The sequence below is a fragment of the Topomyia yanbarensis genome, chromosome 2 (genome assembly GCF_030247195.1).
Source record: "Topomyia yanbarensis strain Yona2022 chromosome 2, ASM3024719v1, whole genome shotgun sequence".
Classification (NCBI taxonomy): Eukaryota; Metazoa; Arthropoda; class Insecta; order Diptera; family Culicidae; genus Topomyia; species Topomyia yanbarensis.
The window spans coordinates 60553514-60566924 of NC_080671.1; the positions used below are offsets into that span (position 1 = coordinate 60553514).

General features: G+C 34.9%; 1 protein-coding gene across 2 annotated transcripts in view; it reads right to left on the bottom strand.

Moving 5' to 3' along the window:
- LOC131686190 (1-phosphatidylinositol 4,5-bisphosphate phosphodiesterase classes I and II) overlaps positions 1–13411 on the bottom strand; it is a 336330-nt gene that overhangs the window by 36459 nt on the left and 286460 nt on the right. For both annotated transcript variants that reach the window (XM_058970420.1, XM_058970419.1), the window contains exon 11: positions 6844–7040. In XM_058970420.1, the coding sequence (XP_058826403.1) occupies positions 6844–7040 (197 nt within the window). The remainder of the gene's footprint in view (positions 1–6843; positions 7041–13411) is intronic.

Consider the following 13411-nt stretch of genomic DNA (forward strand, 5'->3'; position numbering starts at 1 on the left):
ATTTCGAGAAGGACGATGAATTTCGGAAATGCTATTTTCCGACTCATTATCTATTTTCTATTTCAAGGCGGCGTACGAATCAGTGAAACGAAACGAAATTTGATGGATAATGCTTGAACATAACTTTATGCAAAAACTGATTAAGCTGATTCGTATGACGCTGGATGGGTCAAAATCAAACGAAAAAATAGTCGAATAAACATCCAACTCGTTTGTGATGTTAATTGAATTAAAGTATGGGGATACACTCTCTAATCTATCGTTCAATGTAGCATTCGAAGGAGCGATACAATGATTTGAGGTGCAAAGGGACGGAACTATTATCACGAGAAGTCATATCCTTCTTGGATTCACGGACGACATCTACATCATTGGTGTTGATCGCAGAGTAGTGGAAGAGGAATTCGTACCATTTAAAAGGAAGGCTACAAGAACCGAATTGACAATAAACTTTGACAAAACAAATTACCTAGTAGAGAACGAGGCAGTCCGAACAGAGTTGGTTTCGAAGTGAAAATCGAGGTAAATATGTGACTGCAAATAGGACTATGGTTTGTGTTGTCAGGTAAATACCCGTAGTAGGCGCACAAAACTTCCTCTATACAAATTACTGAAAATCCTTTTGGTACTGTACGTCCATGAGACATGAACGTACAGAAGTGGACTATTGAGTGATCGGTGTGTTTGAGAGAAGAATTCTCTGATCAATCCTCGGCATAGAATGGAGCACGGTGCTATCGCATGTACTGTACCAAGTACACAAACATGTTGACATTGGAGGCTGACAACACACGACAGAATACATTGGGCTGGACATGTAACGCGAATTCCTGAAGAGAGACCAGCCAAAGTTATACTCAGTAGAGAGCACTCGCTGGCTGTGGGCAGGGCCGCCGAGAGGGGGGGGGACCGGGGTGTTTCCCCCCGGGCCCGGAGTTTTGAAGGGGGCCCGGATTTTTAACAGAAACTTTTTCGACAAAAATTTATTTGTGAATACAATTAAAAATTCAATATCTTGTGTATGAGGTAACTAGAATGGCGAAAATTATAAACTACTGCATATTTGATATCAACTATGTTTATATTAACGTAAATCTCGCATCGAAACAAGATCAGACTCGAGCGGGCATAACGGAATTTGTACATTGAATGTCATTTGCGCAGCTCACCTGGGTTCGAATCCCAACCCCGCACACAGTAATAATTTGTTATAGGAAAATTCCTAACCTGAATGAAAAAGCGAATGACCTTAAGGTTGAAATGTCTATAATCGAAACAAAAATATGATTAGACTTGTAAGGGTTAAACAATTATATGGTTTGATTAGAAGTCATGAGGATGTCTTCAAATTTCGCCAATTTGAGATCGATTTTTTTGATTTATTGAATTTCCAATCTTCGAAAGCGCTGGATTAGTATCGAAAGTAATTATTGAAAGAAAAAAACCCTGCTTAGGGTTGCCACACCGGTTTTCGAGGCGAATTCCGTTTCTTCGTTCAGATAAATCTGCGTTCGCCCGGAGGAATCCATTGGATTATTTTGCAATTTTACGTTGCCCTTTTCTTTAGCAGGAATCGCCCAGCACTCAGCCCTCATAAACATCATCCTCGGGTTGCAGGCCCTATGTTCCTCACAAAGATTCTCAAAAGAAACTGAAGTGTGATTTCACACCCCGTGTTTGTTTACTGAGGAGCAGAGCAAAGCTCGCTCGGGTTATCCTTCACAGCGAGAATGGTTGGTGCTTTTGGGTTCTTTGTGAATATCCGAGAAAGCGAAACGGTTAACAAATGTAAAAACATACAACTTAATGTGAACGTCACAGAAAGGTGGAGTGCTTTACCAAAACATTACACTCTACGGTGAATGTGAAGAAAATAAGATATTTTTCCTCGTAATGCTACGAGCTACATAAGAAATAAAACAGTGCATATTTATTTGTTTTTAAGCATTTTATACAATAAAAAGCAATGGAAGCGCTCCAAAATTCTGTCGAGTGATCACTTTAATTCGAAATTCGAATTGATTTCAACGCATACCCATGTGTCTCTTGAAGTTTATCCCCTGCTCAATAAAATTCTGCTGGTCAAAGTACCACTAGAGGTGGTAACCCTACCTCTATTTGAGAGATCAATTGGTCAAATGAGTCATCAAAAACTCTTGATATACCAAAAGAATTCGGAATTAATCCAAAAATTTAAATTTGAAATTTAATATATTTGGTTTACCGTTCATTGATACAAAATCTATAAAAAATCATATTCAGATACGAGATGATACCGAAACATTTTTGTAAAGGGTTTATACTCAAATGACGCAGCTTTTTCGGCGATTTTCGACTACCAATTCTCGCTAGCAATGAGGCCAGGGATGGAAAAAAATAAATACGTTTTACAATCCTTTCAAATACGGCCTTTTGTCAACATTTTTATTATAACAGCAAATTGCGTACACAACAAGCCCCTTTCGTGACAAGTATAGTGTTAATAGTTTTGTTTTAAATTTTATATGTCATGGAGAATGAAGAGAAGATCTCTCAGTTCACAATCCTGCTACTGCCAATGATTCTAAGAAGCAACTAAATTGCTAAATTGTGTTTGATTGATTTCGAAGAGAAAATTTAACTCTGCTTCCAAACTAAACCAACTGTTAGCAAGATTAGTTAACTAATGTAGCAAGTTAAATCCGCATACAGAATCTTTTCGTTTTGGAAGAGTGAGCGTGAGATTTTGAACGTCGCTTCCTGAACGCATCGATTTTATTTTTATTTTTAAACTATTTTCTAGAAATCAGTTACAACATTCTTGTAAAATATTTTAAGGTGTGCTAACACACCAACACAAATAAAAGAATAATTCATGTTTTTATAGGATTATGAATCTTTTCGAAACCAGCATAGCGTAAAATCCAACCAAAACCCTTATTTGAAATTTGATCCATGTTTCTCATATTTATTCCATTTTTTTATTCCCACGCGGATTTTTTTTTATTTTGTTTAAATTTCTTTAAATTCTTTTAAATTTTTTTCAAGTTGTGGATCACATACAAGTTGTGGATTCTACAATTGTAAGATTCTGCCTTTTTTATCTGTTTGCATACTTTTATTTTATCCATCTTTTTACGTTCCTTACTTTTGCTTTTTTCTATTGCTATCACTATCACTTACTATAATTTATAGTTTTTTCTCTGTTATTTAATTTTATTCGCAATTTTTCGAGAAAATCCTGCTTTCTTTATTTTTTTCTTATTGTTTCATATTTTAATACACTACTTTTTTATTTGTTCCTTTTGTCATTCCATCCAATTTTTAGAATTTGTTTATTTACTACATTTATACCTGTCATAGCCTTTTTCTATTTTCTTTTTGGTCATATTTTTTACATTTCTAAAAGCAATTTTACTTATTCAAATTCATTCCAATTTGTCTTATTGTTTAATTTTTTACCTTTCTCCTATTTTCTTCCTCATTTTTGATTTATCTTTTCTTGACACTATGCGCATTTTTTCTTAATTTTACGTTTAGTTCGTTGTTTGAATTTATTTCAAATTTCATTTCTAGTGCTATTTCTATTCTTTCAATAATATCCATTTTTTTCGTGTTAATATCTTCATTTTTGTGTTTCTATAGTATGGCTTTTTTCTACTATTTTTTCTATTTTGTCTGTTTTGCTCCGTTTTTGTTCAATACTTCCAATTTTCTTTACTTTTTCGTCTTTTCATCATTCCAATTTTTCAAGTTTTTCAAAATTTTGTGGTGCGTCCATTTTTTTTAATTTCTATGGTTATTTTATTCTTGTCTTTTATATATACTCCTCCAGTTTTATGCATTCTTAACGTTTTATTTATTTTTTCTATTGCTTGAAATATTTCTTGTTATTATTGTTAAATAAATTTTATTATTCTTAATTTATCGAGTTTTTCAGTTTTATGCATTTTTTATAGTAAAGTTTGTATTCTTTTTAGTAGTTTTTTTCATTTTCATTAATTCTAATTTTTTTCCTAATTTCCTATCGATTTTTTATTATTTTCCCCATCTATTCAATAATGTTCGACTTTTTTAAATCTTTGCAATATGTTTTTCTAGTTTCCTGTTTTCCTTTACCAATTTTTTATAGGTTTTGTTTTTTCTCGATTAAACATTTTTTGACAATTGACATTTGTTTATGTGGTTGACGGCGCCGGTGGTTGAATGGTAAGCGTGACCGCCACTCATTCCAGTTGGCCTGGGTTCAATTCCAGCCGAGGTCGTTGAGATTTTTCTGAGGTGAAAAAATCTGTGACCACGTCTTCCTTCGGAAGGGAAGTAAAGCCGTTGGTCCCCGGTCCATGAAATTGGTAGATCGATATCTAGTCCAGGTAGTGGAATCACCTCTCTGGCATCGGTAAAGAAGAAGTATATACAACTTCTATACTCTACTAACAAAAATATCCTCCTCCCGTGATACTTGTGGAGTGCACAGTAGTATATACGGCCTCTAGCAAAAGCAAGTATCGAACTAACAATTCCTTCCCTTTCCTTCCGCGATCTACGTTCGGGCCTGGCCGGCGCCGGTATTGATCAGAAACACTTTAGGATTACCAGGAGTTGCACATTGAAAGATGTTTCGCTAATCCCAAGCATAATTATCTACTGATTCCCTGTGCAACTTCAGCTAGTCCCGATCGATAACTGAGTAGCAGCCAGGGGTGGTCGCACAAGCTCAAGCTCAAGCAATTGACATTTGTTTATGTGGTTGATTTTGTTGTTTTTAGCTTTTTTGTACCTTCTTTTAATATTTAGTTTTCCTATTGTTTTTTATCTTTATTTAATCTTGTCATTTCCCTACTTTTATAAATACTATTACAAAAATGGAGCTTTTCAAAGTCACCAAAACTGTCGAAGAGGTAATAAAAACTCCCAAAATATAAAAAACTCTACGTTTTTTTCCTTCATTGGCACTAAAAACAACTAGAGCAACAAAATGGAACATAAATATAAAATTTCAGTATACTATACATGATATCAGTGAACTCCAATGGATTTCAAACATTGACTTTTTTGTACTCAGGCAATACACAGTGGTGGGGGCCCGTACGTTGGACCCCCCGGGCCCGTATTTTCTCTCTGCGGCCCTGGCTGTGGGTAATCGGGGAAGATGACTGGAGATTGGCGGGGGGGACTATTCAGCCACGAGGATGATTATGATGATGATGCGGAATAGAATCGCGAAACATGGTACATGATTGATATTCTTAACCCTTAAATGCATACTGTTGCCATTTAGAAACATACCGAATTCGGTGATATAAATCTTAACAAGAGGTATATATCATATCCATCCAGTAAAAGTGTACCAAGGAAAAATGAGTATAAAAGGTTGATTTTTTCATAATCATAATTTCTTTGGCTATGGTCTCCCGAAATGTTTATTTCATTTTGCAAATAGTTAAATTTATGTAACGATTTTTTTTTTAATTTGTAAGTCATCGCGAATCATGGTTTATGACTGATGTTCTTAAGGGGCTTTCAGTTTTTTTCGGTAAAAACTACCGCTCATAATTTTTTTTGGCGATGTAGAGAGTTTAGTCTACTCATACAATTTTCATACAATAATGCAACATTTAAACAACATTTTCCTGAATTTTGACTGCAAAATATTGAAAATTGGGTGATTGACAGAGTTTTCAGGAGACAGCTCGAGAAATTCGGTGTACTCCATAACTCAAAATCTACTTGACCAAGCGTTTTGGAATTTGGTACAAGACTCCTTCACATTATTGCCCTGGTAACTATGAAAGCTTTTAACAAATTTTTTAGTATCTTTATTTTTACAATAACATGTTACCCGATTTTTTTCTGAAGTTACCTGGGGAATGATGCGAAGAAGAAATTCAAATTAATTGATCCAGTAGATTTTGAGTTATGATCTAGGTACACCGCACAACAAGTTTTCGACGAGATGCCTCTGGAGATCCACTGTCACTCATTTTGGTCAGTATTCTGGCATGAAAATTTGACAAAATACTGTTCAATTGTGGTATCTGTTTCGCCATAACGATTTTTTTTCTGACAATTAACGGTAATATACACACCAAAAAAATCTGAATTTTATCGTTGACGTAATTGCAAACATGACACAATTCAACAAACCGTAATTTACGAAATGACAGAACATTACCGTGTTCCATTTAATTTTACATGAAACATATACTTTACATGCGCAATGACATACAATTACACTTCCTACCATTCAGAACAAACGCTGTATGTGGAGTAAAATTACATGATTTGCGAAATTAAACGTCATGTAAAATTAAAATCAAACGTAAAACTAAGTCATTTTTGATGCTCGTATATGTCATGGTCAGGTGACGTAAATTTACACTATTTTTTCTAGGTGTGTATGTAATAACGTTAATATCCCGAAAACTCGAGAAAATAGTGCATAAAACTGATTAAATAAAATCTAAAACGATGATCAAAAGTATTTCTATACTGTTCATAAGTTCGAATACTCTTAATAAAGATACTGTTTAATGGAGGTTTCTTAAAATGGCAAAAGCAATGATAAAACCGCTTATACTTATCACTTATTCTTGGATAAAACTACCAATAAACATAAATAAAACCAACTAGAATCATGATTGTAACTTGACTAGATATATCGCCACTTTACGGACACCCTACCGAACTGTAAAGCGGGGGGTAATGTAAGCGAACGCAAACATCATTAGCATTGACAGTTTTGCTACGTCCACTCTAGAGAGTCTCTCTCCGTACCACCGTAGCATTCAGTGAACCAAGTGTGTATTCTGTTAGTTTGTTTCATTGGCGTTGCTTTGAGCAGTAGTAAAAAAGGATAGCTACCTGTAGTGGGGGTGCATGGTGCGGTACGTCGCCATTACCGGTCACTACTGCCTGTGCGCTGGCGACGCTAGCGGTGCTGGTGGTGGTGATAGTGGTGGCGATGATTGGGGTGTTGTTGATGCTGCTGCTATTGGTGCTGGGCGTGCCAGTGGCGGCATTTTCCTCCCTGGATTGCTGCGGTTGCAAACTTGCACTGGCTGTACGTACGGCGAATGGTGGTGGTGTTGTCCGGAGAGATGGAGAAATAGTAGAAAGAAGAAGAATATCACCGTTGTGAGATAGGTATTAAAGTGAAAGGAAGAATTGCGTCTATCTGTTGCTCAGTTCAATTTGGTTCGGACTTTAATTTGATGGTCGATGGTTGAGAAATGGGTTAAAGAATGAAAATGTGCTTAAGATACCGTCGGTAGAATCGTTTTCTAACGATTTTAATTGCGTTTTCGATTTTGCACAGGTATTATATTGGTCACAGCAGCTTATTGTTTCTCTCACTATGGTGGTGAAACAACACGGAAATTTCGTTTAATTTTACTGTTTAGTGCTGTAAAATTTAACGAAATAAACGCTAGAAATGAAACCAATTCAAATATATTAAAAGGTGGCGGAGCACTAGGCGACGTTGTTATTGCGAATCACTCATAATTTGAATCTATTTTTAGAAAAAAAAAAAACGCTTTTAATCCACCTAACAGTGTGATGAGACATTTCTTATAACTCTTATCACTCTCTTCGGATATTATATCGTTTGAGAACATTTAGAACTTGATGTTTCGCGATGTTTTTGATAACACATACTACATGGGATAGTGGCAGGACTCAGAGAATCGCTCAAATCACCATAGGACAACATCAGTGCTAGAAATCTCAAACCAAATCAATGGGAAAGCGAAAAAATGGCCCATGGACAAGAATTATCGTTAATGCTCTGTTAATAAAATATCTAAATTGTGGTGGGAAAACTGAATTTTCCTAAAGGGGTTATTTATTTATAATTCGCATGTATGAAAAAAGCCTTATGTTTACATTTGTGAGTATCGCCCTTTTCACAAAAAAGCGTTGAAATGAAATCGCAGCTCCTGATGTCACGCTATCTCTGAAGTGCATGCGTGCATAGTTCCAAATTTTACTTCGACATCGACTTTTTCTAAAGGTGACTTCCCAGTAGTATCCTTGATTTGAATTATTATCGCTAATCCTAATGCCAAAGAACAAATAAAAACCTCTCGAAAACGAACCGTTTGGGGAAATCATCATCATTACTGGAAATTTCATTTTCACGAAACTTTTCGATAGCCTTCCGTCACTTGCGTTAATGCACTGGGTGCACAGTGCTCCGAAAATCTAGCGAAATCGTCTTAGGGCACCAGCGGGTCTAATTCAGAGCTATCTGCGCGGCGAGTTAAATCTGTAAAGAACACTAAAAATTATTTTCTATTCCATAATTTTCATTTCAGCAATTCGAGAGATCGTGCTCACCGCAAGCCATGAAAAATAGACTACGTTGTGAAGCGACGGTCACTATTTATTAAAAAATCACGGTTAAATAAAAAATTAAACTATTAAAAAATTTCAAATAGTTTATAATTTTCACAAACTTATTAGGAAAAATTGTTTAATAAGCTTTCGTAATATTGTGTAGGAAAAAAGCTGAAAATTTCAGTATTTTCTCTATCTGCAACGAAACGGTATACGAATTGGAATAGGTTCGCCAAATTTTGGAAGAAGTCTATAAAATAACCCCTTGAAAGCTACCTAAAAATTGTTTTAGTTCGATGCAATAAAAAAACATATTTGGCAATTCATATTTGGCTGATAAAATTGGGGTGTCAATGTATTATAATAGATATTCAGCGTTCGAAGAAGTTTCTGTGAACGAGTGTAGAACGACTTTGTTTCTACTTACTTGAAGTCAGCGGCGTAGCCAGAAATTCGGTTTGGTGGGGGTTTGGTGAAAATCGATCTTACTGTCCAAACGGCATAATTCCGAAACCATAATTTTTGAAGTTTTAAAATTATGCAGAATTATTTTCCAGAAAATAGTAACAAGGTTCGTATCTTTAGCGAATTTGTTGAGACTTTATTGTAGTCATGAATATTAACCTGAGAAAATTCACCATACATACTTCTTGGACGATATACCGTCAAAATTATTTTATCAAATGATGCGCTGTTTAACGTTTGTAAAACTCATCGAAGGTACTAAACCTCCGAAATTGGCGGTTTCAAAATGATGTTATCTTGACCTTAAATTACTGTTTTTAAACATTTGACCTATACATACAATTGGTCATACAACAAAAATCAAATGCCCATCAAAATCGATCAGGACCTGCTAGAGTCGAATGGAAATCGTCATTTTTCATAAATTTCTCTCTACATTCGGAAAGTGTTATCCTCGTTATTAATCATATTACGTTTTCGTCTCAACTCGACACATTCCCAAAATAAAAACCTGTTTTAATCCATCTAGTGGTGCAATTGTGCTTGTCTTATTTGTCCAGACTACGATTCCATGGCTGGTTATGTTCAATACAATGGTGGAAATGAATATTACATGTTCAGTACGATTTGCACATACATACAATGGATCGACAGCCACGATCTTGAGATACTATGTGATACTGAAACATCGCTTGAAACCAGCGGCGGCTCATGGAGAAAGATCCGGGAGGTCCAGGTCCTGCCGAAAATTTTCAACTTGTTAAGAAATTTTAAATTAGTTTTAATTTTAAAGTAGCAACCCCTCACTGCATACTCTCTCTGGGCCGGTATGATTAACGATTTTTAGAGTGATTGCATAACCTTTCTATATGAGAAAGGCAAAAATGTACCAAAGTCCAAAGAAGTCAATTTTTGTCAAACATCTCAATGTTTCATGCATTTTAAAGTCATTTGGCATCGAAAATACAAATTTGATTTTGAAAATTTTTCATTTCAGTTTATATGGGAATTTGCTGTGTGATTGCACTCTTCAACTCGTAACTCCGGAACCGGAAGTCCAATCAATAAAAAATTCAATAGCAGCCGATGGGAAGGTTGTACCTTTCATTTGAGACTAACTTTGTGCAAATCGGTCCAGCCATCTCTGAGAAACAGAGGTCACATTTTTTTCCACATACACACATACACACACAGACATTTTCCGATCTCGACGAACTCAGTCGATTGGCATATGACACTCGGCTCTCCAGGTCGGGATTAGATTGACGAATTTTAGAGTGAATGAGAAAGGCAAAAACATTTTTAGCAAATGTTGAAAGTTATGCATTTTTTGGTGAGCAGTTCTATGTTTCATAGACATTAAATCAATTTTAACTTCGCTTCCTATTAAATAAAGACCCTTATTATAGTACATCTCTACAAAAGCGAGTTCAATTTGAAAAGAAATCTGAGGATTATGATTGATTACAGAACTCTGGAATTTTCTAATGGAATGTTTTCAGGCAGGAATTTGATATTGATGCAATTAGACAACTGTGAAATCAAGACCAATAGATCAGTTACATATCAGGACCCCATTCCGACAATTTATCAAAAGTCCTAATGATGTTAACAACAACAGGTTATCAATCTACGGATCAGATAATTGTTATTGTAATATTGAATTAAATCAGTCTGCATCAATAAATTTTCAGCTTCAATCCAATATTTTTTGGGTGTTGTGGGGGGGGGGGGGGGGGTGTTGTATGGTGTTAAACCCCAAAACCTCCTCTTGGCTACGCCGTTGCTTGGAGTTATTTTTTTCGCTTTTCATTTTCCGATATGTTTCAGATCGATCCGATGGTTATAAGTTAGAAAAATTGCAGTCAGAAGGTTCGCACAAATGAACATTTTTGTACTGATAAGTTATCAAGTTCCTTCCAGACAACTTGGAAGTGTTCGGTGATTATTTCTAGCGGTTGTAGATAGTAAAATAAAATACAAAATTCGTTTTATCGAAATAATGTTTGGCTTATTTCAATGGATTATTACTATATTGAACAATAAATGGGCGAGAAAGAGTAATCAACAAACAACAAGCCATAACTTTTCAAGTATTCAAAATAGATATTTAAAGTCTTAAGTAAAGTTATTCGCAAAAGTAAGAGCTACAAATTTGCTGAAGACATCATTTCGATATAATCACTTCCAAGAAAATTTGTGCAAATATCTCACTCATAGGGGGATTAATCAGCAAAAGCACAATTCCAAAAGAAAGGCCATATTACCTCCATTAAATTCTCTGAAGATACTATTGACCTAAAATAAGCCGTTTTGGCGTTAATAATAGATTATATGTTTTTGGTCATATTTCTGGCAATGGGAAATGATAAAAATCGTTCGTCCGAATTTAATGTTAAATATCTCTTTTGATAATAGTCCGATTTCTACAATCTATAGCTTGTTCGAAAGGTATTCGTTAAATCTGTCTTAAAATATATAAATTGGTAATCTATATTGTCAATTTCGGCAGATAATTTAAAAAAACTGCAAAAAACGCCATTTTTACGCATTCAAACATTCATATCTTGGAAACTAACCATCAGAATCAAAAACAAATTAATAGCGTTCATACTGTTTTTTAGTTCTTTCATTTAAAATTGGTTTGGATAAGATCGGTTCAGCCATTGCTGAGAAACACGAATGAGAATTTGTCCGTTACATACACACACACACACAGACACACACACACACACACACACACACAGACATTGTCCCAAATCGTCGAGCTGAGTCGATTGGTATATAAGACTCGGCCCTCCGGGCCTCGGAAAAAATCTTGAAAGTTTGAGCGAATTCTATACATTTCTTTTATAAGAAATGTAAAAATATATATTCATTTCTAGATTTTTTTGAACCCTCCATCATGTGCTAAAACTATACGTTTTTCCATCATATGCCTAAGCGGGTCATCTACTCTCCAGACCCGAAATTGAGCTGTTTTTTTGGGGAATAAATTGCAAAATATCAACTGAATAGATTTCAATTTTATTGTATTTTGAAGCTACATGTTTTGAATATCAAATTTTCATTTCGAAGACCAGATAAAATATTACCGATCATGGAACATCATTGATTACATTGATGTTGAAACTGCATGGGCCCCGCTTAAGTAAACTTTTGTCCACTTGGGTAATCTGTAATCAGAAAATTGATATTTTGCATAATTATAGTTACGTTGGCTAGAAATGGAACAGAATAATATTTAGCAAATAATACTTGGGGAAACATAGCAGAATATAATTTTCTTGTTACGCTGACTTTTGCTGACAAAACGCACCATACATAGGCATTTTCGTTTTCAACAGTGCACTACACTGATTTCACTTGGAACAAAAGTTGGTGAAAGTCTGTAAATCTTTCGAAATTACAAAATTATGGTATCAAAAACCCAATTTTAGTACACAAAAATTGTACTAAAAATTTCGAAGAAACAAAAATTTTTTTTTCGACTAACATGGGAAATCTCAACTTTGATTTGGGCGGTGCAAACCGGTTAAACGGCATATTTTTTTAATTAATCAATGGCAGGCATGTCTTCCGGTGTAGTGAGGCACTAAACGTAATCTAACGATTGAAACAACATTGAACATTGTGGAAAATGTATGAAATGCACAAAACGTAAATAATAATTGAAAAGCATAAAATGTAGGGGGAACTGGGCCAATTCGGACCTAGTAAGGGTTTATGAGCTATAGAACTGGAAACAGATTCACAAATAAATATTTTTATCTGATAGCCTGATCAATTTCGCACATTTTTTCTATTGCGACTTTTTCGGATCTTTTATCGTATTGTGTATAAACAGTTCTACGCAAAATTACATGGAACTCTGTTCCAATTTGGACCTCCCATTTCATTAATTATTAATTACCAAAGAGAAAATTGGATTAAACCAATTTGCGCATTATGGGCACAAAACCTAACTTAAATTAAAGTTAGATTTTTTGTGTTTCGAATTCATCTCGTCAGTAACTAGCACCATCTGGGTGTCTAGTTAGACGATGTATCTAAACTAGTACCCAATTTAGCACTCGTTGGCCACAAAAAATTCTAAACAGTAACACGACATATGAAAACACAAAAAAACAATTTTAATGAATTTCTATTTTGGCCTAAGTTATTCCTATTTGATTTTCACTAAATTTCGATTTGTGAAATGAAAAGTTCTCTTTGATATATAAAACTTTGTAGTAAATATACAAATAAAAGTAAGAGCTGCGCCAAATTACCTACAAATAGGCTATGAGCTATAACGTCGAAATCTGAGAACCGATTTGCGAAAACTTAAGTTTTCCTGAAAGTTCGACCGGCTGCGCACACTTTCCTGTTTTTTTTCAATCGCGTATCAGATCGTATATACGTCAAAAAGTCCGAATTGGACCAACCCGTATTCTATTATTCACACACCGATAAAAAGAAAACAGTTGATGGACTCGCCCAAAACGAGATAATAAATAAAAGATACTATCCAGCAGATCCGAAATCACGATAATGCACTTGATTTAATTAATGTTGTTGCTAACAAAAATCTTGTTTTTGGGCTTACACATTTTTAAAAAAAGCACTCCGAAATAACATTCGTCCC